Source organism: Kwoniella bestiolae, chromosome 8 (genome assembly GCF_000512585.2).
Source record: "Kwoniella bestiolae CBS 10118 chromosome 8, complete sequence".
NCBI classification, from domain to species: Eukaryota; Fungi; Basidiomycota; class Tremellomycetes; order Tremellales; family Cryptococcaceae; genus Kwoniella; species Kwoniella bestiolae.
Genome location: NC_089248.1, coordinates 867,019 through 891,168, shown reverse-complemented (window position 1 = coordinate 891,168; position 24,150 = coordinate 867,019). Strand labels below are relative to the sequence as shown.

The 24,150-nt window shown below is 47.2% G+C and overlaps 7 protein-coding genes across 7 annotated transcripts; 4 read left to right on the top strand and 3 right to left on the bottom strand.

Annotated features, from left to right (window-relative positions):
- Positions 1–355: 355 nt before the first annotated feature.
- On the top strand, positions 356–1,288 carry I302_108915 (uncharacterized protein; the record flags this gene model as incomplete). Its single annotated transcript, XM_019194641.1, has 1 exon — positions 356–1,288. One exon carries the CDS (start codon positions 356–358, stop codon positions 1,286–1,288), a length of 933 nt encoding a protein of 310 aa, XP_019043477.1.
- Positions 1,289–1,943: 655 nt separating this feature from the next.
- I302_108914 (uncharacterized protein) lies at positions 1,944–2,669 on the top strand (the record flags this gene model as incomplete). Its single annotated transcript, XM_019194640.1, has 1 exon — positions 1,944–2,669. One exon carries the CDS (start codon positions 1,944–1,946, stop codon positions 2,667–2,669), a length of 726 nt encoding a protein of 241 aa, XP_019043476.1.
- A 678-nt stretch (positions 2,670–3,347) lies between these two features.
- On the top strand, positions 3,348–5,364 carry I302_108913 (uncharacterized protein; the record flags this gene model as incomplete). Its single annotated transcript, XM_065870760.1, has 7 exons — positions 3,348–3,535; positions 3,604–3,794; positions 3,876–4,018; positions 4,077–4,187; positions 4,294–4,530; positions 4,631–5,146; positions 5,221–5,364. The coding sequence occupies 7 exons, from the start codon at positions 3,348–3,350 to the stop codon at positions 5,362–5,364; spliced, it is 1,530 nt and encodes a 509-aa protein (XP_065726832.1).
- A 305-nt stretch (positions 5,365–5,669) lies between these two features.
- I302_108912 (uncharacterized protein) lies at positions 5,670–10,206 on the bottom strand (the record flags this gene model as incomplete). Its single annotated transcript, XM_065870759.1, has 19 exons — positions 5,670–5,760; positions 5,868–6,152; positions 6,309–6,713; positions 6,782–6,861; positions 6,918–7,007; positions 7,070–7,123; positions 7,192–7,309; positions 7,376–7,392; positions 7,449–7,501; positions 7,581–7,842; positions 7,927–8,008; positions 8,065–8,178; positions 8,266–8,367; positions 8,423–8,504; positions 8,562–8,669; positions 8,749–9,364; positions 9,444–9,572; positions 9,644–9,719; positions 9,785–10,206. The coding sequence occupies 19 exons, from the start codon at positions 10,204–10,206 to the stop codon at positions 5,670–5,672; spliced, it is 3,186 nt and encodes a 1,061-aa protein (XP_065726831.1).
- Positions 10,207–10,979: 773 nt separating this feature from the next.
- I302_108911 (iron-sulfur clusters transporter ATM1, mitochondrial) lies at positions 10,980–13,752 on the top strand (the record flags this gene model as incomplete). The annotated part of the gene is made up of 7 exons (XM_019194637.1): positions 10,980–11,580; positions 11,709–11,895; positions 11,999–12,257; positions 12,333–12,507; positions 12,578–12,735; positions 12,827–13,458; positions 13,536–13,752. 7 exons carry the CDS (start codon positions 10,980–10,982, stop codon positions 13,750–13,752), a joined length of 2,229 nt encoding a protein of 742 aa, XP_019043473.1.
- Positions 13,753–14,458: 706 nt separating this feature from the next.
- Positions 14,459–15,033, bottom strand: I302_108910 (uncharacterized protein; the record flags this gene model as incomplete). The annotated part of the gene is made up of 2 exons (XM_019194636.1): positions 14,459–14,635; positions 14,752–15,033. 2 exons carry the CDS (start codon positions 15,031–15,033, stop codon positions 14,459–14,461), a joined length of 459 nt encoding a protein of 152 aa, XP_019043472.1.
- A 6,836-nt stretch (positions 15,034–21,869) lies between these two features.
- On the bottom strand, positions 21,870–22,631 carry I302_108909 (uncharacterized protein; the record flags this gene model as incomplete). The annotated part of the gene is made up of 1 exon (XM_019194633.1): positions 21,870–22,631. One exon carries the CDS (start codon positions 22,629–22,631, stop codon positions 21,870–21,872), a length of 762 nt encoding a protein of 253 aa, XP_019043469.1.
- Between the last annotated feature and the right edge of the window lie 1,519 nt (positions 22,632–24,150).

Genomic DNA, 24,150 nt, shown 5'->3' with positions numbered 1-24,150 from the left:
AGTGGAGACCCTGACCCTTTGATACTGTATGCACCGCTACGAGAATCACATAACCGAAAGAGACAACCAGAAATATTCCCTACCTGAATGGATGTCCTCGCGTGGAGTGGCTGGTCGAGATTCAAGAAGCACAGATCCACCTCAAACTCCTTTGTTTGGAATGGCTTCCTGCCTCTACTCCATGACGTATTGATGAGACTGGATAGTTCTTCAGGAAGGCAATCAGAAAGATCGCGGTGTCCTACCTTGAGAAAGGTGCTGTATATAAAGCATTAACCAAAAGTAGGAGAACAACTGACATCCAAACTATCGTCTGTATTACCACCACGCAACACGCAGTGCTCGCTCCTATCTGATGAACCGCCGTTTTTTTCGATCATCCCGATACAACCGGAACCTTGCCGATGATACCGCTTCAATTGCACCTCTTCTCGATCATTCGACCAGAATTGAAGACACTGTCAATGCAGACTCCCGTCACAGTGGGGTCGCGAATATTGTAGGAAATGTTTTGCTGGGACTACCACTTCCAGCTGAAACTGGATTCAGTCAAACCAGTTTTCAAGAGAGAGTTAGCTCCTACCTGAAGAGTCTGCCCCGGGTGGCCAATCGTTATTCTAGAACGATCAACGCGTACGCCTTGAACGAAAAGCACGAAGAGGCGAAAAGCAAAGGGCTGGGTCCTACGAACCTCACCGAAGCTTTACTCGATAGGCAAACGAGACTCGATATCTCCCCGTGGATCGCGCCCCTCAAATGTACGATCAATGTCGACAAAGATACTGGACTTACCCAGGAATCAGAAGCTGAGATCAGCGGGAGTATGATCCTGCCCCGATCTTTCGCGTTGAGAGACATGATCAAAGACGAGTCTCAAATTGCAAACTTGATCGACAGCAATGCCTTTGCTAGAATTCACTCCATCACTTTAAGGATCAATCCAAAATCCAATGACTGGCTAATTAACTCCGTCAAAGGCTTTGGTAGTGATGCTGATAACATTGGAGAGTACCAAGATCAGATGTCCCTTGCTCAATCTCACGATGATTACAATCTATTCACCGCCATGGGCAACCAGGTAACAGATTCAGCAATTGGTTTGTCCCTGGTGGATGTTGCATGTGCAAATAATGACACCAGGCAAATGATACTCGCTGCTATCGGTCCGAGCGAGGTATCTGTCAACTCACAGGCCAACCTTCGCATTGAAGTAACTCGTAGATGGCCAGATAATGTGTCAAGATCAACAACAGTCCTTTTGAACAAGTTCACTCCCTCTGTGTCTTAGGTGTCCAGTCGTATACACAGAAGTAGTGTGAGCTGCCTCATTTTCTGGAAAATGCTTTCGGACTTCAGTTGTCGTAGTGCATATACTGTTCATGCATCATTGATGGATGGTGTACGGGTCAAGGTCGACTTACATGGAGCATCCGAGATGAAATTCAAGGTTGTTCTGAATTGCTGGTGGGTACTATTTGGGTGGTGTCAGTGATCCGAACCGATGCAAGTGGTGTGACAGACACATCTCAGATTCCATGAATGTGGAGCCTACTATTCCGTTTAGAGTGATCTGTCGTGCATGAGACTTGACCAGGAGCTCTCTTGCTGAAGATCTGCTGGGCCTTTTCGGTATGAGGATTGCGTAGCAAAAATACTCCTCGGGGACCTGGCTCCATTCTGACGGAGATCTTAAGGGGTGATGGCACAAGATATGCTACCACTGGACCATCCTTTGAACCTGAAGGGTGCATGCGAGATTCTCAAAGTCAAAGGATGATATCGTCTTTTTGCACAGCGCCCATCAACAGCCGTTCCGCCCTGCCAGACTTGCTGGAATAAGCATTTCATGAAGGCATATCATTGCATCGTTGTCTTACTCATCCAGTGCTACCTCGGCGCTGATCTCTTCATCCGACCATCCCAGAAACAGAACAAATAACAACATGCTCAATGCAGCCAACGATGACTCATCCTCGGAAGAAAATGATACCAGCTTCACCAATGTGCCCAGCTCACCAGCTCTTCTCAGCTTTGTCAACGAGGACACTCAATCGGCGATACCTTACTGGAATCTTCCCCCTGTAAGTGAACGATTCAAGATGATCATCGGCAACACCCAGTCCCGCACCCAGACAGAGGGTAGATCAAGGACCGACGACTGGCTGGATGAAGTTATGACGCACGAACATCCAGCTTATCAGTTCGACTGTACAGTGGATGGTTCGCCAGGTACGGGCGAGTGTTACGTGACGGACGAATCAGAGCTTTGTCAAGGCGGGGAATCTGGAATGCATCCTGTGTTGAAGGAGTTGAGAAAGCGGAATGCGTTGGAGAAAGTGGAGACTTTCAGTGTGTATATCGAACCAATCGATACAAGGTGGCCAGAAAGAAGTCTCAGGCATCGGAACATCCGGAACGCCCACAATCTGGGAGAGGGAACTCTCGTGGTGGACCTAATGGACGATGATACCTTTGGAAGATGCGGGGATTTCGTGAATCGCCAGGTCAATATGACCTTCATTCCTGGATCTGCGACGACTTTGGCACCGTTTAAAGACGAAGAGTCAGTTGTCAACGATATTTTACTCTCAATCTTCAAAGATAACAAGATCACGCTCGAGTTCGATTCGACGATCGAGCTTGACGGAGAGGTCGAAAGAGAAGATTGAAAAACCGAGGCTAGAGGCTGTTCCCACTCACAGCTCGTACTGATATATCAAATTCACTGTCACTTAACATGTACCATCAGACATGCATCGCTATACCAGCTACCGGTAAAGACCGCATACTCTCTTTTTACCTTCTTCCTCCATCTACGGTCATAGAATCCAGAAAACGCCGCATCCCGTCAGCTCTGCGCAGCTCAGGCTGGATATCGCTCGGTCAGTACCAACGTGGGGGACCAGATGGGAATCCCAAGTGCTGTAGTTGAGATGTCTGCCTCCATTTCTGCCTCGCTGATCTCACATCATCATCGTCTCGCTGTGCATTCCAGACCATGGTGACTGACTCTGTTGATATGCGTGCCATCTCATGACTGTTCGCTCGTCGATGCCACGAGTATGGAATGCGGCAAAACGTCGGATAAACTCGATTGTTCACTCCTCCACTTTCATGACATTTTGTGAGTTAAGTTACCTCGAGAGTAATGTCGTCGAAAATTCCTATCAATAGCGATCAACAATAGCCTCTGAATCCAACATCGATAAGACAAACCAGCGCTGCAACTTCCGCAGCTAATGCTGAGATTTTCTCTCAGATCACTGCTTCCTACAAGACCTAAATGCTATTCATCCTCTCCTAGACCTCCTACAGTATTGGTACCTTCCTTTCGACGATCATTCACTATGTCCGTTCCCTCCTCTTCCTCATCCTCTCAGCTTCACGGTGCTCTCGCAGAGTACATGAGACCTCCTCAACATATCGGCATGCAAACATTAGACAGGCAGGCTTTCCAGCGAGATGTCCCTGTTGTATCCGTAGCTGTGGAAGCGTCGAAAGTAGGGAAAGTCAGATCAAACCCTGCTTTAAGAGGGTGAGCTAATCACCCCATTCCCTTGCAATGGCCTTTGAGCTGACAGAACACGATCTGGATATGGGTAGTCTCGTATTGGAACTACCGAAGGTGAAACCTATCGTCGAGTCGCAGAGTGGCGAAGAGGGTATCAAGTGGATCAGACTACATGTCTCCAAAGAGGAGGATATACCGTCGGAGGTTAAACAGGTGATAGAGAGTGAGACGTCGGGAACGAGGAGGGAGAATGTACACCTGGGGTATGATAATTGGAATACTTGTGAGTAATTTCTTGTACGAATTCGAATCAGGTGTGTGAGGTGTTATCAGATGGCTGATGATTGCATGATCACAATGATAGCTGAGATTCTCAGTGCGGTTTTACCAACTACCAAATCCGATGATATACCTTCGTCGTTCACTTCGACAGGTCATATAGCGCATATGAACCTTCGGGAAGAGTGGTTACCGTATAGATATCTTATAGGGCAGGTAATACTCGATGTAAGTCAGCTAGGTTATCTGCTGCCAGATCATTCAAGCTGATGGCGTGCCTTGACAGAAAAACCCAGGTCTGAGAACGGTGGTCAACAAGCTAGATACGATACACGCACAGTATAGGTACTTCGATATGGAGGTGATAGCAGGAGACAAGGACTATATAACGACACTGGTGCGCAAACCATCCATTATTGATCCCTATCGCAGCTTCACCTCCCAACATTCACGTACAATTTTCCGCATAAGGCATACTGCTCAACCCCTTGAAATTCGCGCAGAACGAATCAAACTGTACATTCACATTCAACTTCTCCCTCGTCTACTGGAACTCCCGACTTCATCACGAGCACGAACGTCTGATCGACCTATTTAAGCCCAACTCGCTCGTTGCGGACGTTATGGCTGGTGTAGGACCATTCGCCGTACCTGCCGCTAAACGGGGGAGCTACGTATTGGGAAATGATCTGAATCCTGAGAGTGTAAAGTGGATGCGGGAGAATAGGGTGAAGAATCATGTGAGTGTGCAGCTTGCTTGCCTTGGCTTTTCACCATAACATAAGTCATACGACGGGGGAGTATTGCGATCTCAAGCTAATGCAGGAACGACGAGAATAGGTCGAAAACAATCTGCGTATATTCGAACAAGACGGAAACGAGTTCATCCAAACCATAGCACTAGAGGCGTGGCTTAACCCTTTTCAAGCCAGTGCCCCACCCCCATCAAAGAGGCAACAGAGGGAACAGCGGAAGAAACGAGAGGCCGCCCTAGAGCTGAAGAAAGCGCAGGAGGAGAAACCTATCTCAACAGCTATATTAAATACTGTCAACGCAGTCACGGACACATTAGGTTTGACGTCCATCTCTTCTCGGGATGACAAGGGAAACGAAGAAGAGAAATTACCTGAACCTCCAAGGATAATTCAGCATTTCATTATGAACCTTCCTGATTCCGCTTTGACCTTCCTTCACTCTTATAATGGATGTTTCACCCCTCTATTGCGAGAGCAGGAGTTTACAGAGAAATACGGGAAGAATGGTGAGGGGTTGAAAGATGGGGAATTACCGATGGTTCATGTTTATTGTTTTACGAAGGAGATGGAGCTGGATAAAGCACAGGAAGATGTATTGAAAGTGAGTGGAAGCGTTTTGTACATATCGTATATTCATTCTTTCGGAGGCTATACTGATCTCGAGCTGGGATTCAGCGAGCAAGCGATGATCTCTCATACCCTCTCACAACATCTACGAAAGACTATCATCTCCACCACGTCAGATCCGTCGCTCCCAACAAAGACATGTACTGCCTTTCCTTCAGATTACCTAGAGAAGTAGCTTTCAAAGCTTTGTAGTGCAATGGATACGGATGACTCAACAATGCAAGAGCGCTTGCTGCTTGATAGAAAGAGTCGATATGTGATTTATATACATTGATGAGGACACGCCTCTTGCTATTTATTTATATAAACTATAGATGACCTATCCGAGGAAAATCATAAGATTCGCAAAAATGAGAAGACAAGGGGTATCGATACAGTACAAGCTGCAATGTGATAGAGGGAAAAAAAACAAAGAAAAACGAAAAACAGTACAAAGTACAGTATCTGAAATGGATTTTGGAGTGTATCAAAACTTGGCATAACACACATATTTATCCTTATCCCTGAGATCCATGATGAGGAGTCTGAGCTCTACTTCCCGCCCTTGAGCCCATCCTACTATGAACGGGGGTCTGATGAGCTGGTGTTCTATATATATGCACAACAATCAGCATCTCGCTCTCCGTGCACAGACCATAACATTATTGAGAGCAATCGAAGATAGAGAAGGACTACTCAAGAATACGTAAACTCACATGATCCCACTCCCATGTTGACTATGTAACAACCCCCCACCCAACGTAATTTGATTCCTTCCAAAACCCGGTAAAAGCATACTACCGTCCCATCCGTCGAACCCATCGGAACTCATAAACGTAGGGAGGTACTCTGCCCATCCATTAGATGCAGTGGGAGTTGAGACGTAATTTTGGGAATTCTGGAGTCCGTTGCCGGAGGTCGAGGTGGATGATAGGGGGTTGGCGAGGAATGCTGCGGTTGGTGAAGGGGCGACGGAAGGGCCGGCTTGGGAGGGGAGGATCCTGCGTTATTATTTAGTGATTAGCATGGAGTCTTGGTACGCGAGTATATTTGTGGAGTTGATATCGATCGGGAAATTTAGATCTAATCAGACGCGCTTGACGACCAAGTCTAGAGAGAGATGGGGATTGATCTAAACAAAGAAGTACATGACTTACATCATATCACCCCCTTGAGGGATATAAGCAAACTGCGTCTCAGCATGACCAGGCAACAAATCCCCAGGCTGCCAATTAGCATGCTGATCCAACAACTGCGGATCATACACCCCCGTGTTATTCTGATTGGCAGCAGCAGCAACAGCCGCCACGGCAGCGGCAACAGCTGTGGAATGGTCTGTCCCGACCGTACCAGCGACAGGGGCTATCGCGATCGGATGTCCAGTAGCCATCGTCCCATGTATTTGTTGGCTCAGCAGTGTTCCCGGGGAGGTGGGTGCGGTAGTTGTGGAGCCGTGTCGGAGCTCTCGGGTCTTACGTACGATCTCGCGGATGAAGGCTGCGTAGATTGCTGGTTGGTGGGATGGGTCGACGGCACAGTCTTCAAGGATATCTGCCATTTCACTGCGACGCGGGTTGCTATTAGCTATACTTGTTTACTGACCATAACGTAGCTAAACAACCCAACTCACGAAACAAGCTTGAAGATGGGTTCTTCGGAATCATGATATGGTCGAAGTTCGGGTTTGAGCAATTTCAACAAAGATAACAGCTGTCGCCATGGAATCAGCGCTTTGGCTCTGACATTCTTTCTGTGGGTAAACTCACAGCATAACTGCACATCACAAAGTTGGTATCCGGTAAATAAGGTAAATAACCTTTGGGCAGGAATTCTTCTTTGACCACGGTACAGACTCGCTACATCACATTACATGTAAGCTTGTTTGCCCAGTCCTCTAGGAAGAGAGAGAGAAGCTCACCGTAGCCGCTTCGTACACGTTGGTCAAGAAAAACGATATATCCATTTTAGCGCGCTGAGATTAATACATCGGACAGTCAGCATTACAGTCGTTTTTTCAATGCACGGTGAGTTATGACTCACTTCCAGAGCATTCTCAAGACCGAACGAATACAAAACCAAGCTTGAGTAAGCAAAATAGAATTGTGCCCTTGAGTCGTGCTCCGTCTTTCCATCTGAGATTCCAGCCATTCCCACGTATCTGCGGATTGTAACCACAATTAGCTGAAGCACGACCTCAAGAGATCGTCACGATAGCTGTACATACTGTTCGGGTTTATTCCACTGTGAAGCACGATAATCAGCTAACATCCTCTCCGTTGGTACATAAGCTGACTTACCTCTGTTAACCATCTTCTGAGCTCTTCATGAGCAGATCGTACGATCAACATATCTACAACAATAATTGCATAAGCTATGTTGCGTCTCCGCCGCCTCCCACCGCTTCCAATCCAAATCAAAGACACACTCACAATCGCAATCATGTCTCAAACCGCTGACTGTAGTAGTACTACTATAAATCGAGTCAATCGCCCTACTCATGATCTGCTGTAAGACTACATAAGCCGACAAAGGTCTATCGGAGGGTAGTGAGAATCGTTGTTGATGCCATGATGCTTCACAGGCATTTCGGATGATATAGTCTTCTCTGAGAGTGTACGGTTTACCCATCTGAGCGGAGAGGGACCGATCGAGGACGAAACAGTGTAACCAGCATCTTTCACGGTTGATTATCTGCAGATTCCACGAAAAGATATGAGCTCGTCTACCACCAGTCACAGCTCTGGAGACAGTGTCAAGGCAATATGAAGTACCCACCTCTAAATCCCTAGCTTTGCCTTCTTCAGTGTCTAAGCCAGATACGATACTCTTCCTGTGAAGGTTAAGATCGGTCGCCATCCTGAGAATCGTATGATGTCAGCTCACATGCCGTAGAGTACAAAGGAACTAACAAACCTTATAGCCATACCAAGCATCAACCAAGTCCTATCCTGTTCGAACGTCTTCTCCGGACCTAATGTCCATAAAGAGAGCAACAAGTATGCTTGAACGACTTCGACAGACTTATATCTATTCAATAAAAAATGAAAGAACGCCCAGAGTCAGCATTCGTGCCAGCGATATCGGTTCAATCAGCATAGTATGACAAATGCTCACCCTCTAGAGGGCACCTCGAAGGCCAGTCTCTTGGCATAAGCTGATAATTGAGCATGTAACTCAGGTCGTTTATGATAATACCTAGCGGCGAGAGCGCATATCCTGGAAAGCACTGTAAGCTATTGTTTCATTCTTTCCTAGGACCAGATCAGCTTACACTGTACACAAGAATTGACTTCGCTGTAAGACCAAGTCGGGCGTGTGAAATTCTCGATAAACCAACGGAACGTGGAATGCCACTGATCCAGAAGATGATCAGCTAAAGCGCTTCCTGGGACGGCGAGAAGCTAACTCACTATGATCAAAGAAGATATCGAAAAGCTCTCCGATCTCCTCTCTGGAAACTATCGTCATGAGCTCGGGTAGTCTGTTATCGCTCAATCCAGCTGCAGGTTGCATTCCCGCTAATCAAATGACAACAATCCTTATCAGCATACAACATCTTCCGATAGGTCGGATCGGAGTCTAGGACATAAGGCTCACCCAATTTAAAATAGTTATGCGAAGCTACACCCTGCCCATTCTCCATGAAAGCGTTATGATCTTCCTCCTCAGCTACGCTGACGCCGTTCCCACCTCGTATATCGCTCGTGGCCATCCTGTAACTTCCCGGTGAAAGACCCATCGGACTTCCACTCCTAGGTGGAGGGTTTGACCTTCCATCGAAACTCAGTGCTGAGGCCCGATGTAATGGTTTCCCACCTTGGGCATTACCGCTGTTATTATGACCGGGAGATGATCCAGACTTCTGATTTTGATTCTTGTTCTTCTTGCTATCGGTGTTCTGCAGACTTGCTTCCGCTAACAATCCCAATGGGGAGAGTACGTTATCGGGGAGAGAATGTAATCTGGGTGATAAGGGTGGTTGTGAATGATGTGGACCATGTGCACTGTCCTCTCCTCTCATTTCACCTGGATATCCATCTACACCTCCTCCACCGGAATTGTACGATTGTCGGTTCATAGCTACTGCGAGGGTTGGGACGGCAGAGGGCGAAGTGTGCGAGGTGATCAGGTTGATCACGTCCGTATCGGCTGTAGTGGAGTGTAGAGCTGTCGAGAATGAGTTGAGAGCTGGTTGGTCGAGGTTGCTCAATGCCTATAGACAATATCCTCCAGCTAAGTATACAGAAGACCAACTGTGTGATGTAAGCCGACTAAGGTAGACTATCACTCACTGCGCCAATGCCCTTCAAAGCAGCTTCGAATTTGGCCATCTTGGCTGCCATGGCTTCGTTCTTACGAGTACTTCGTTTACCTCGGTTCGATTCCTCGAATATACATTCGTGACCACCTGATTTGCACCGCTGGTATATACATCTAATCCTCAGCTCATATAGTCTTTGTGATCTGTGCTGTGGGAGGAACCACTACCCACCTTACATGGTGCACCTGGACCAGCAGATTCATCAGGTATACACCTCATCTTAATCTTTCGACAAGCGATGCAAGCTCTATAGAAGGAGAATTATTGGCTCGAACTCTCTCATAGAACGAGAATTTGTGAAGCGTGGCTCACCTAGACCCTCTCGTCAACTTGACTTTCGGTTTATCCCCCTTCCCCTTCCCTCCCTTCCCTTTTCCAGCTGGCGTCCCCTTCGCACTGCCATCGTTATCTTCGTCGTCCTCCTCGTCATCTTCCTCATCATTATCACTCTCTCCTCCACCTAATTCTCTCGGCGAGTTGTCCGTTCGCGGTTTCTTATCTTGGTGAGTGTGGGATTGAAGATTGTTATCGATGTATTGGGAACTTTGATCGTACGTCGTCGAATTGTGTAAAGGGGAAGGTTGGAATGGGTTCGGCATCGAGGAGTAGGCTTGGGCATATGGATGAGAGGATACCTGTACCCATCCACCTGATTCGTCTGGTATTCCATTTGATTGTCCATAAGAAGAATTACCAGTGGATGATCCTCCTGAACCTTCCCAATTTCGTTTCATTCTGATTAGATAACTCTTGGTTTATAGATCAGATCCACGTGACGGGTATGGGAGATGTCGATTGATGGATGGATCCGGTAATGAGATTGACGTGTTATCCAGAGATAGGTGGGGGGATGAGTAAGACAAGTATGAAGGTATAACGGATGAAAGGATAGCAATAGGCAAATCTTTGTGATCTCGTAACCGAGTGTTAGGTGTTATGGGAGGGTGGGGTGGCTGAGCGTGTGACTGGGTGTGGGATGAGTTTCGTAGGTATTAAGCTGCTTGAAGTTGCAGTGTGGAGATCTTCTCCTGCTTGTGCCAGTATATAGTTGGTTGTTGCTGCTCTGTATGCCCTCCTGCTGATGTTTCGTATGTACTGGTTGACCAGTGAGTAATGGTGATGTTATGGGTAATGGCAGTGGATTTGCTCGGACGTTGATTTGCCGGTGATGTATGGTGGGTGGTCCGGTTATTATAACAACTTAAAGAGAAGAGATGAAAATTAGATTACTCCTTCCACGGTGTTACAGACTTGGTGATTCGGGGATTTGCTGTGTGGCACTGTTGACCTAAAGGTTGGATATTCCGGCGGCGGAGTAGTCCTCACGTTTGGTAATTCATCAGGCACGATCAGCTCGTCCTTCGATGGCATCATACTACCAACTACGAGTATAAACTGATGATAAAATGGTTTGATTCATTCGGCCTAACCAGTCTGTATACTTTGACAGTTGTACATCTTGTTGGTGTTCCACAGAACCGTAAAATCAGTATCGAACACACACAAAATGAGCTTCGGCTCCTGCAGTCGATATGCCCTGCCCCGATCACCGCTGGCCTGGTCAGCAGCTGGTCCATCGAGGAATACGTCGACGTCATGCTTTCCGAAACCCCTAGGAAGGTCATCGTCCTTACATACCTCAGCGACGACTCCACTACCACGCTCAGCACTGCGGCCATCTCTCAGAGCATCAATCAAAACTTGTGTAAGCTGTCAACCCAGATCGACCTCCATAGTAGCATCATTCTCCACAACAACAAGAAGATCAGTCCCACCTCCATCTACCACCACCGGCCTTCCGGCCAAATCATCCTCCAAATCCACTTCAACTCCAGCGCTAAACCCCGATGCATCACCGAAAGACGTCTCTAACTCTGCACAGGACAAGACAGACTGGCGAATCATCGTGAAGCTAGCGGAGAATATCTGGCCGAAGAACAATGCGAAAGTGAAAATACGTGTGATAGGTGCCTTGGGGTTGTTGGTAGCTGGAAAGGTGTTGAATGTACAGGTACCGTTTTTCTTCAAAACTATAGTGGATAGTTTGAATGTGCCTATAACGGAGAGTAGTACGGTTTGGGTGTTGGCGGGTGCTTCCATTGCTGGATGTGAGTTTGTGCTTCATAATGTGAAGACGTATCTTATCGTAAGATGGGGTTCAAGCGTGTATCTTGTAGCTTGGAGTAAGGGGATGAACTGCTCAGAGCGGAAAGCTGACTTGAGGTTTTGTGTTCAGACGGTGCCGCAAGGATCTTGACCACTGCTTTTGGGGAATTGAGAAACGCAGTGTTTGCTTCTGTCTCACAAAGTGCTATTAGGAAAGTAGCAAGGGAAACGTTCGAACACCTTTTGAATATGGACATGAGATTCCATTTGGAGAGACAGACTGGTGGTTTGACTAGAGCTATAGATAGGGGTACCAAGTGAGTTGGCACATTGATCCCCTCTCACAGCCCCGGGTGCAACGTCGTCGTCGTCGTTGATTGAGCAGAACACATCCAGCTGGTGCTAATGGTGCTATCACAGAGGTATATCATTCATCCTCTCCTCAATAGTCTTTCACGTCATTCCCACCGCCCTGGAAATCTCAATGGTATGCGGTATCCTCTCTTGGAAGTTCGGTTGGGACTTTGCAGCAGTCACAGCTATAACGATGGGTCTATACACGTGGTTCACAGTCAAGACGACAGCTTGGAGAACGCAATTTAGGAAACAGGCGAACTCGGCTGATAATAAGGGTGCGACTGTTGCTGTGGATAGTTTGATCAACTACGAAGCTGTCAAGGTGAGTTTCAGCTTCTCATCCATCTCTCGGACAATCGCACAAAGTAACAGCTGATCATGACAATTCCTGGACTAGGCGTTCAACAATGAGAAGTTCGAAGTTGCTCAATACAATAAAACGCTCAAAACGTATGAAAGCGCTTCAGTGAAGATTGCAACTTCCCTTGCGATGTTGAATTCGGGACAGAACTTTATTTTCTCAAGTGCCTTGACGATGATGATGTTGCTTGCTGCTCAGGGGGTGGTGAAAGGTACGTGAACATCTTATAAATCCAAGAGGAGCATTCTGTGCGAGAGCTGGTAGCTGACATGGATATGTAGGGACCATGACGGTTGGTGATCTAGTCATGGTCAACCAGCTGGTCTTTCAACTGTCCTTACCGCTCAACTTCCTCGGTACGGTGTATAGAGAATTAAGACAGAGTTTGATAGATATGGAAGTTATGTTTAATTTGCAGAGTTTAGATTCCGGTATCAAGGTGAGTCTGAGTCATACGTGATCTAACATAAATTACCCTTCTAGATCATATCGCCGAAGTCATCGTTACTAAATCGATCTCTGTCTGATAGGACAGACCCAATACCAAACCCCTCGCTCTCAAGGGCGGAGAGATCAAATTCGAAAATGTCAATTTCGGCTACCACCCCGAACGACCCATCTTCAAGGACCTGTCATTCACCATCCCCTCAGGACACAAGGTAGCCATCGTTGGACCATCGGGATGCGGTAAATCCACCGTCTTCAGGTTGTTATTCAGATTCTACGATTCTCAATCCGGTCGAATCCTGATAGATGGGCAGGATATCAAGGACGTCTCATTAGAATCCCTACGAAAATCCATCGGGGTGGTTCCTCAGGATACCCCGCTGTTCCATAATGATATCCTGCATAATATCCGATATGGGAACCTCTCTGCGACGGACGAAGAAGTATATGAAGCTGCCAGAAAAGCACATGTGGAAGATACCATACAGAGATTACCGGATAAATACCATACGAAAGTGGGTGAGAGGGGGCTGATGATTTCGGGTGGGGAGAAACAGCGGTTAGCCGTTGCGAGGCTGCTGCTCAAGGACCCACCGATATTGTTCTTTGATGAGGCTACTAGTGCGCTAGATGTGTATACTGAGACGGAGTTGATGAGGAATATAAATAATACGTTGTTGGGTGGAGGGAAGACTAGTGTGTTCATTGCTCATAGGTAAGTTTCTCGTGCGCGCCGGCACCGTGATTTGGTTCTTTACTGATACGGACATCGTTGCGTGTTGGGCTTTACAGACTCCGAACAATCTCAGACGCAGATCTCATTATAGTCCTTCAAGAAGGTAAAGTAGCCGAACAAGGATCGCACGAACAGTTGATGAACATCGACGGAGGGGTGTATCAGAGATTGTGGCAGGCTCAGTTGACTGAGAGTATACAGAGTAAAGATGAGGAAAAGGGAGAGGAAAGGGAGGAATTAGAGGTAATTGATAAGAACAAGTCGAATGCTTGATACAGTAGTACATGAAGGATATCCTTAGACCTTCTAACGATACTGAGTATGCATATGCACACACTCCGCTTTCAAATAACGAATATGGCAAAAAGAATATAACGAGCAATGGCACAAGCATGTTTATGTTTGAATACCATATATCACGGTTAACCATGTAAACTAACAGTAATATCAGCAGAGGCGTTGGAACAATATGTGTTTTGCCCTGTGAGTACATTTGTCGCGGATATCGTGCAAGTACAAGGAGCTCTTGCCGAGAGGTACGCGTTCTGTTGCCCGTCAAATTGAATTATTCCTTGGGACAACTTGTGATATGGATTAGCCGAGGTCCAACAATCATGCAGATACTCCGCAGTGCTTTGCTTGGATCCCTTCCCCCGTATCGCCAAGTCCGAGAAGCCCAAAATATCTCCGCGGATCGGAAGTCGTCCAAACATAAACAGAGCAGTTTGGGGATCAAGAGACAGGGTGAGATCTCGCCCCCAATTGCTCGTGGGAATTTGGCTATAGTACATGCCGGTACCGCTCCCGGAGGAATCGTTGATGTAGTAATCTGAGCCTCTTTGACGATGTTTCTGCTTTGTTCTTTCAGGATTGGTATTGGTATTGCTGATGCGGAAAGACGAGAAGATCCCGGAAGTGGAATCGATACATTCCAACACAGACGCAGGTTTACTCTCCTCAACATTCGAGAATTCGCAACCTATAAAATTCTCCAATCGTTCCGGGGCGGTCGTGAAGGATCGAATCCCCTGATGAGATAATCGAAAGGCACACGAGAATCTTCAAAACCGTTCTTGCCAGTCTTGTGCCCTTGGATATCTTCTTCCAGTGCTCCCGTATCGCTTGGCGCTCCAATCAATAGATATGATATCGCATCCTGTGGATCCACCTCAGCATGAGGTGGGGCGGAATACCCAAGGAAATCATCGGGAAAGTGAGAGCTTTCTACAGCATGTAACTCACCTGTTATTCTGTATCGTAGTTCGCATGCACAACTTGTTGATTATCTCGATAACCGTCTGAGAAAAAAGGTGGAACATCGCTGTGACCAGCGTCGAAACGTTTTATCACCTCTTCCGCCCATCCCTCTTGGATGCTCGTGCTCTGTTGGTTGAAAGCGTCCTGTCTCTTCCGCTGCGTGGAAGAATTCCACCTGTACCCTTCGTGGCCAGGTCGATTGGCGTGCATGTTTGCATTTGACCGTTGATTCCAGTGCGCATTGTGCGCCTCCTGTGGCGTAGCTGAAGCGCCATATCCCGGGTATCCCGGGTACATGTTATCTGGTCACTGAAGGGGGAAGGAATGGAAAATAGTGAATTGAGGAACGAGAATATATTAGGAAAGACCCCTAAAATCGGGGAGAGCCTTGATGCACTTAGGTATATTATGTATGTCGACTCTCACATACAAAGATCTTATCAGATTCTCCGGTAACCCTTTGATTGAAAGGATGATTTCAAGTCGTCAAAGGAAATCAACAAACGAAACGAAACACTACTCCTCCCAGCTTGCCACCTGAGTGTATCTGCATTGACCATCATTTGTCGACTCGAGCATCAAAGGAAAGGGTTCTGATCTCTTTTGACGGAATCAGACACCAAGCCCTTGGAATGACAGTTACCGTTCTGCATAGTGGTTGTTTACGAATCTTCCACAGCTTCTGTATATATCACAGAGATTCGGTCAAAACAGCACCTCCTACATTTCAATCTGCTTGCAAAGTTCCAGCTCTTAGCTAATCTACCTTGCCAGAATGATATGTAGTCTCCAATAATCCCAAATATTGCCCTGCACGAGCAAGGTATGACTTTCATCAAAATCGTTAAGGACTGTACTTCGTGAAAGGTGAAGTCTTATCAGCTGGTCTGAGAATGACATTTGTATATAGCATCAAGTCAGATAGATTCAGTCACATTTAACATAAGAACAGATTCAGCAAACACAAAGGTCTGATATTTCGTCTTCGTTCTTCCGCCTTGTCCATCAGCAATCCCGTATAACTTGCAAGTACAAGATATACTATCGGAGGAAAAGACGTTCTTTTTCGGTTGGTTAACGAATTCAACGACGCCATTACTCAGATTTTTCGGAGGATTTGCCATGGTCCATCGATCAAAGAGAAAGCCAGAAAGGTTTTCAGATGGTGTCTTGTCGGCGAAGCTCAAATCCGAGTAATGCAATTGATCTCCCTGGACCAACGCCGTGCCAAAAAGGCTGTGGGCCACTTGATCATCAAGACTCAAAGTGAGATCCAATCTCCATTTACCTAGAGTGATATCTTTATAAATCATGCCACCGTTCGTACTTCTGATGAAGTATTCAGAACAATTGCCCTTCGCGTTTGGTTCTTCCGAAAAGGTTTCAGAGTCGGGTTCACTGATGAGGGAGACCGAGAACTTTCTGTTCCCCGCATCTGTGCAAATCAAAGGAGGTTTTGGGATGCGCTGTGATAACTTGTCCTTTGTGAATTTTTCCAGAGTTCTCTTTGTGACACCTCGATACATGGCTGGCTCTGAAGTTCCAGTCACTGGAGTCCCAATTTGCCCATTCGAGCCAGTAGGTGCAGATGGAATCTGATGGGTATGAGGGACCGCGCTCGAATATAAAGCGCTGAACGGCATAGTGTGACCATAGGTTGGCGCAGCGTCAAAATTGACACGTTGAGGTTGGTAGTGGGTGGATCCGCCTTGGGATGGAAGAGGACCGACCCACTCTGGGAAATACTGGTTTGGGTGTTGTACCGTATACCCTTGCCATGATACCGGAGCCTGATTTACGGTCTCTGTTGGGAGGTAGGAATGAGCCAGTAGCCCGGCATGAGCGTGGTTGCCAGTTGTGCCCAAGGGAGACTGTCTATGGTACATGCCGATAACTTGACATGATAAATCACTTTGAACCAAAGGGTCTATGAGCTGTGAGACATTCGCTGCTCCCTCTTGCGATTGGCCTGTATGATACGCGACGTCAAAGTAGGATGGCACTGCGCTGGATGCAGCATTTATCGTTTTAAAGGTGTCAGCTAGCCATCTTGCGGAATCGTAAGCTTGCTGTGCAGGCAAGGTGTTTGAATCAACAATTTCATAACCGCCTTGATCTGGTATTCCTGCATTATGATTTGGTAGGCTATGTTGATTGGACATTGTGAAGTCGGCTTGCTCGTGGTCACATCCATTGTCCTCTCTACCCGAACACACGGAGCACTGGGGTGCCGAGTTGTGGTGAGCCGGATACATCCCCGTCAGGGAATCTTGAGGACGAAGAAAAGGTTGAAAGAGTGCTGAATCACAGAAAAGAGAACAGAATGTGTTTATGTCTAACCTATGCGTCCCGAATGTCGTAGCTGCAGAATGTCACATAAGTCCACGAACACGCTTCCATTGAATCGAAAGGCTGTGTCAAGGTATCAAAGGACGTCAAGCCGCGAAACAAAGTATTGCTGTAAGCGGAAGCACATCTTCGTCACTTAAACGCGCAGAATGGCCCGGATCAAAAGGAGTGGGGTGTGACATCCTTTGGCTGAGAGACACACGTTGCAAGAAGGAAGGATTCATGACGCTGCGCTCCGTCGTCCTCGAGATATGAAAATACTAGCGATCTTACAAGTGATTGGTTGATCGGGTTTACCACAGATAACCTTTTGATCCACGTTTTCTCGATCAGGTGCTGAAGGAAGATACGCGGTATGGCTGAGAAGCCGACAATGACTGACTGGTAAGCGTTTCCCTCTCGATAGCAGAGCTTCATCTCCGGTCTCTTAGAGGCGACACAAGGAACTGTCCCTTGAACTCGATATATTTTGGATGCCTTTTTCATTGCTATTGGGACTCAGCAGCGTGAAAGCTTTAGCCCTCTTTATCCTCTTCCAAACGAAGGATGCATGATAAATACTCTCCTTTGGACGCCCGCCTTTGCCTTTGTAGCAGAAGGGAGCCCCTAGGTGAGGTTTTGCGATCGTATCGACGTCGTCATTAGAAATGACTGTGGGTGGGGCGGTGTATGGTGGTGCAAACGATGTGTTCTACGGAATTGGAAAGCCAGCCGACGGTTGAGCTTTGTGAGAACATTGGGGAGTGTCCGGACTGAATGATCTGCAGACGATTCGTCAAGGGATTACGGTGCCACGTCATACACATTATTACCCTTAGTCACACTGCCCGGGCATGACACTCTACTTTTAACAACAGTGACTTATATGAAAATACGCATTCTAAACTCAGACAGAGAATGGGATATCAATCGCCGCTGAACGGTTCGCTGGCACAGCTGCTTACATTTATGTGGTTATAATGAATCCGAGACGGTAGATGTATGAAGTGGACTGTTAACTCAAAATGGCTCGGTATCCATGTGACGTCTGACCAACGTGATTCGAGCCGTACACGACAAATCATGGTATGCATACACACTACTGGCTGAAGACCTACAGAATGATCGTATGGGCAGGTTGTGCGTCCCATGGTTGGGTGAGTCCTCGCACTTTGAGGCGTTTCCCTACTCTGTGAGTGAGCGAGCGGCATGAAATGTCATTGTGAATTCAGAAGGCACTTCAGCACAATATCTGACATCTTCAGGATTGCCGATAGACCTTTGCAAGACACATGTACAGGAAATAGGGCCTGAGGAATAGTCGGTCTGAAGCTCTCGAAATGCATTTACACCATAGACTAAGGCTTCGCTGGGATTGTCTTCTCGCCACTTGCGATATAAAATATCCCGGTGAGTTCCAATAGGTTTCGGCTCGGCGGTCAATTGAGAATAGTATAACAAATCTCCCTTTTGTAATGGTCTGCCGAACAGGTAATGAACGGAGGTGTCGGGCAAGGTGATGTCGAGATTCCACTTCCATTTCCCTACCGGAATCTCTCCGCACGTCACATTGCGAGTCCAGCCTGGGACTTTGACGATATGAAGCGATGCGGTATTCTTCCGGCTACCCTTCGGCTTGCCCGGATTGGATTTCTGGCGAGAACTTCGGATTTGAGATGCCGAGAAGCGATTGGACTTGGGGTTTTCACAGCTTAGCACGCAGGATGCGTTCACGGGCTTCGAAAATTGCTTGGTAATACATTCGTGAAAACACTGTTTGGTCGCACCCTTCAACAATCCAGCAGGCTTTCTGGTTTCTCCTTGTGTGCCACTTTGATGTACTTGCGATGTCAAGCCTGAGTCAGATTTCGGCGAGATAAGTTTGGCATGATATGTTAAGGCATTGCTGGTTGGCGTTAGAGGCATATTGTAAGCGCATGGCCAATCGCAGTCGAGTTGGGTATGTTTAGCTGGGCTGATACTAGTTGGGACATTGTAGAAGTTCTTCTCATTGAGGCTTTCTTGGTGAGCTGTCTGTGCTAAAGACGCAGCGCGATCCAGACTTTGATAATCGTCATGCTGAACTCCTTCAAAACCACTGATGTCAATTTGGGAATCCGTGTCGAAGTTCCGGGGGCCTGGAACTTCTGATGAGTTGGTCGTACAAATGCTGTACGAATCGGCCGGACTTCTCTGAAGTGCGGTTTGATGATAGCTTTCAGGGTGGTCGGCCTCCGTTAGTAGAGACATATCCATCTCTGGTATCGGTCTGAAATCCAGTTGCACAATTGGAGCTGCTCTGAAGCCAGTGTACCAAGGTCGACCATCTCGGAGAATCTCGTGGGAGGAGGGAGCAAACGTGGAGAGTGAAAGGAGCCGAGAGGAATCTGAATATATATCTGAAGACCTCGGAGGGTGCCTTTGACAACCTGAAGTCAATATATCCCCCGACGGACCACCAAGCCCATCCAAGCCATAAGATGAGTTAGGTCGTTCATCAGACAGCTGATCTTGATCATTGTTCTCCGAGTTTGCCAAAGGTGGCAAGTCGGCTCCTCCGGTTTGTGAGGGATATGTCTCCGGTTGATTGAAATGTCGCCACATAGCTGGCTAGTATGCTTTCATGCACAGTTTCAATGTCAAAGTAAATGTAGGCTTGAAAGAGAGTACATGAAGCTGTACCGGGAGACCCTCAATGGAAATCATATACTCTCAAGATATATATATATAGATACGTGCATCCAAATCACCCCATAGTCCAGTAGACGCACGCCAAAAGGAGTGACTGACATCTGAAAATGTGTTTCATGTTTCACAATCGTAGAAGACCCAATGAAAGGAGGAAGGCGTCAGTCACTCTGGAAATGGACAGAAAGCTGTACATTGATGTCATCGCTCACCCGAAATTGCCAGAATATTCGGAGGTTCGGTCGATAGTGTTCGTAGGACTACTAAACTTCGGTCACGTACTGCCCAATTCGAAGATTAGTTTGACAAAAACAGACTTCTGTTACCACTATTTGCTGACGTCCTGCTCACTTTAAATGGATCACTCAACCAACGTACAAGAGAAAGCGATAGCTCGCCATGAGGATCCATGCCCTTTGATCGGTTGGAGTTTGTCAACAGAAGTCTATCTTGTGCACAAATCTTGTGCACAATGTTGAGTTTCCGCACAACGCGGCTTACCCTCATTCGATTCTCGGCTGGTTCCTCACTGACATTACTCAGATATCCGCAAAGGGTTCTCCGGGACGTGACATGATCTCCACGATGTTCCTGCTGAAGGTCATTTACTGCTAAAACGAGCTTACTCGGCAAGCAGGCAGATGCATCATGTTCGAATATAAGAAGCCTTACCATAAGCCTCCATCGCCTAATTATAAAACTGTCAAGCTGATATCCACTAGGACGGGTACAGTCTTCCTTATGTTCAAATTCTTGTTTGTCTTCTTGCCCATGATCACTATTGAAAGCCTAGTGACCTTCTTATAGGATAGTAAATGGAGCCGAAATCCTGAAGATACATGTGTCTCCCCTTCTGGATGGAGGTGAAGCATAAACGTACATGTGAATAACATGATTCGACCGGAAAACGAGATTGTACCTGTAGGAATGTCAGAGGATGAGTGGATTTCTCGGTGAGAGTATCACTCTACCCCTCCAATCCGGCCTGTGCTCTGCACAGATCACCTCTGGGACTTATATATCACTTTGACTTGTGATTGATATCTGTCTATATTTTCCCTATCTTATCTCTCATATATATATATATATATCAAGCTCTTAGAACGCTTTTTCATCCCTCCCCCATCCCCTCTCTCTCCTCCATCTCTTCTGCTTCGGGTTTCCTGAGAGAACTCACCTAAGAAGAATTATCTCAGGTTTTCACCCCGTTCGTATGTATCCCCCTTTAGGTACGTTGTAATGCGTAGTGTGTGCCTCATACCTGTCGCCTTATCAGGTCAGGGAGAGCAGCTAGGCTTGCATGCATATCTTGGCTCGGTCTGGAAGTGGTTGGGGTGGGGCCCTCACCTTGATCACTGGAAGCACGAGAAAGCGAATGTGGCAGTATGAACTGTCAAGGCATGATTGTTTTTGTGATTGTGTACTCATCAAAAGCCCAGTGAGAAGCTGCCTTGAAAATTGACTCTCCCAAACAAAATGTACCCATAATAATGCGGCCGTCCATTGTGTGTGACCAGATATTGGAAAGCGGATGTCGTCGGACTTGCTGTGACGATGCCGTGTTGGAGCTGTTGGTTGTTCTCGGATCTTTGTCCTATGGGCCACCTTTATCGTACACTGACCTCAAAGGTGCGGTAGGGAAGAAATCTCCTTTCGACTTTCGACTCTGGCTATCTCATTGAAGCTGCTCTGCATCGTGTTCCGCATACCTTGCGGGCACAGAGGTGAGGCAATGGTGTCCGTGCGAGTTGGTGACCTCACGCTGTTTCCGAAATGACAGTTGCCTCCATGCACAGCAGGCTTTTTTCCGTCAATGTGTGCTACCCAAGGAGAGGCTAGATGAGTCGCTTGATACTGCAAATACCTGCCGGGCTAAGGACTACAACGGTGTTTCATCATGGGGTGCGATGACTAAGTCTGCAAATAGATGAGAGATTGCTTGCTCTGTGATCGTTTTGTGAACGTGTTTACATCGGAGGATTGAAAGGCATAGTGCGGGATATGAGTATCACCCGTCTAACCATTCATTCTTGCATCAAAGATCCACCTCAACTCGCGAGCACTCCAGAATTTCCAAACTACACCTAGCTCTGTGATGTTTTTCAGGCCGACACCAATTACTGGGTCGAACAATCCACGTCATTTGATAGCGCTCGGACTGCTCCGTCAGCTTGAAATTCGGCCGTGAGCTGCATGGGCACCCGTTGCTCATATCCGCGTTTTCCATTGAAGTTCCAATACAGTGTACAGGTGCAAGAGATAGGTTCCAAGGTGTAGAGGTCTTTATCCTCGTCAAATTGATACTGACCACCGCCCAAGTATGTGTGCGGATTCCCCTTTTTCCATATGTCATAGATCACTCTTGAATTTCTTTTTTTGGGCTTATCAAATCCAGGCTTGAGATCGGTGTACTCCAAAGTGTCTGGCAGTTTTCCAAAGTCACTGCCACAAACTTCTTTTGCCAAATCATCGTCGACGATCAACTCGAGACTTCTCTGCCAATGACCCATCTTTGCATTCAGATGGGGTTTATAACGAACGTCGTCTGCATCGAACAGCGCGGCTCCTTGAATACCTGCGGAACGGATACATGATGTGAAAACCTGGCTAACAGCCTTACGGGTCAGTTTTGATTTTGGTTTGTCCCGCGACAACTCTGGATCCATGAACTTCCCAAACGCTGCGGCGCTAGCACCTCTCAGACAGGGAACATCGGCAGTGAAATCGTCCTCATGAGCAGGTTGATCCTTAGTGTCATTTTCAGAGGGCATAGGCTGGTTATGGTTTTGCGCTTGAACGAGGCTGTTCGGTCTCATCACGGTGTCCCTCAAAGCGAATTCATCCAGTGGATTGGAAGAGGAAAAGTCGCCTTCCCTCATCTGAAAAGGGTGTAAGAAATTACCACAATAAGTTGCGTTGTGGGAACCCCGTTGTCGGTGGCGCCTGGCACGAGCTCGAGATGCGCAGGCTTAGACGTTTTGACGTTGTGCGCTGTTTTCGTACGCTTGATACTGCGTGATGCTCTTTAGGATATGCTTTGCATCGAGCCAGACTGACTGAGGCTCGATCGCATGGGTTCCACAGTTTTAACATTATTGACCAGATTGAAATAGTTGTGACCGTGACTATCGCCTAACAGAGACGTAACCATTTCAGGATGAGGTGTGGTGTCCCAGTCTGTGTATTGAGGCGGATATTGATCACTGTCCGTTGAGGTATGTCCCCTGCCTCCAGACATTGTGGCGTGGTGGGGGCTTGTTGAGGCCACAGAGCGATCGAACAGTCCTTGAGGCATGTAGTAGGGAAGGGCTTGGCTTCCGGGAGATGGGTCGAGCTGGCAAGTCCCGTCTTTGCCGCGACATTCATCATACATCCACCACTCGGGAGAAGGATCATCTGGTTTCATCGGATTGTAGCCACTGGACATTTGAGTAACGATTGATATTTGGGTTGATTACTCTTGGGCAGGAATATCAAGCGAGAGATGTGCAGACACCGTCAAGGACCTTCGAAATGGGCTTGTTTTTTCAAACCCCTCAACAGTGAGACATCTAACAGATGTCAGGGGTGGAGTATCAAGGGTTATCTGACCAATCTTGAGAAAGGATTTCCATCACGTACCACAAGATCACAAAGGATGAAATGATCGTCTACCGGAATGATGGTTCGTGAGATTGCGTTATGTGGGGATTTGTCGTCTCTTCTGCTGTGCGACTCAATGCAGATAATACGCATGTCTCATGACCGATCAATGACGGTTCTGGGACTTGCGTCGCCGAGTGAAGTTAAGATATGAAATGCGACCATCTGAAGTCGTGACATTACAGGGAGCTGAGTGTCATAGTAACGAGGTCTATCAGAATCCTCATGCGGCAAACCTGTACCCAATGTCAGACGGGAAGACCATCCTCATCCGTTGATGAGAAAGTCAGCAGTAATCTGAGTTTCTGTCCGATCGCGCGAACTCCGCCGATGAGTGTCTTTGAGAACTCCGAACCTGCTACTGATCGTTAATCAAAGCTGGTCAATCAAGGACGCAATGGTAGGGTCCTTGCATGAGACCCTCGAGGTCTAGTCTCTCCCATAACTGCCCGAGCTGGTCTGAATGAGAGGGACAGGACCCCCCTGCGTGAACAGAAGCTGAAGTCCTCCTGTCTCAGGCTTCTGCCGAGATGTGCCCCCATACTTTTTGTGGAATTCCGAAATTCCAATTCACTTACATCGCGGGATGGAAGGCTACAAGCTCATTGTAAACAATCTTGCATACGAAGAAGAAAGAGAGATAGCGCGAGATATGATAATTTAACTGATCTAATCACGCCTCCACAACAAAGCTGAGTGTGTGTCCGTTTCCAGCGAAAGGGAAAGAGTCTCTACCTGCGAATGCCGCTGGCTAGT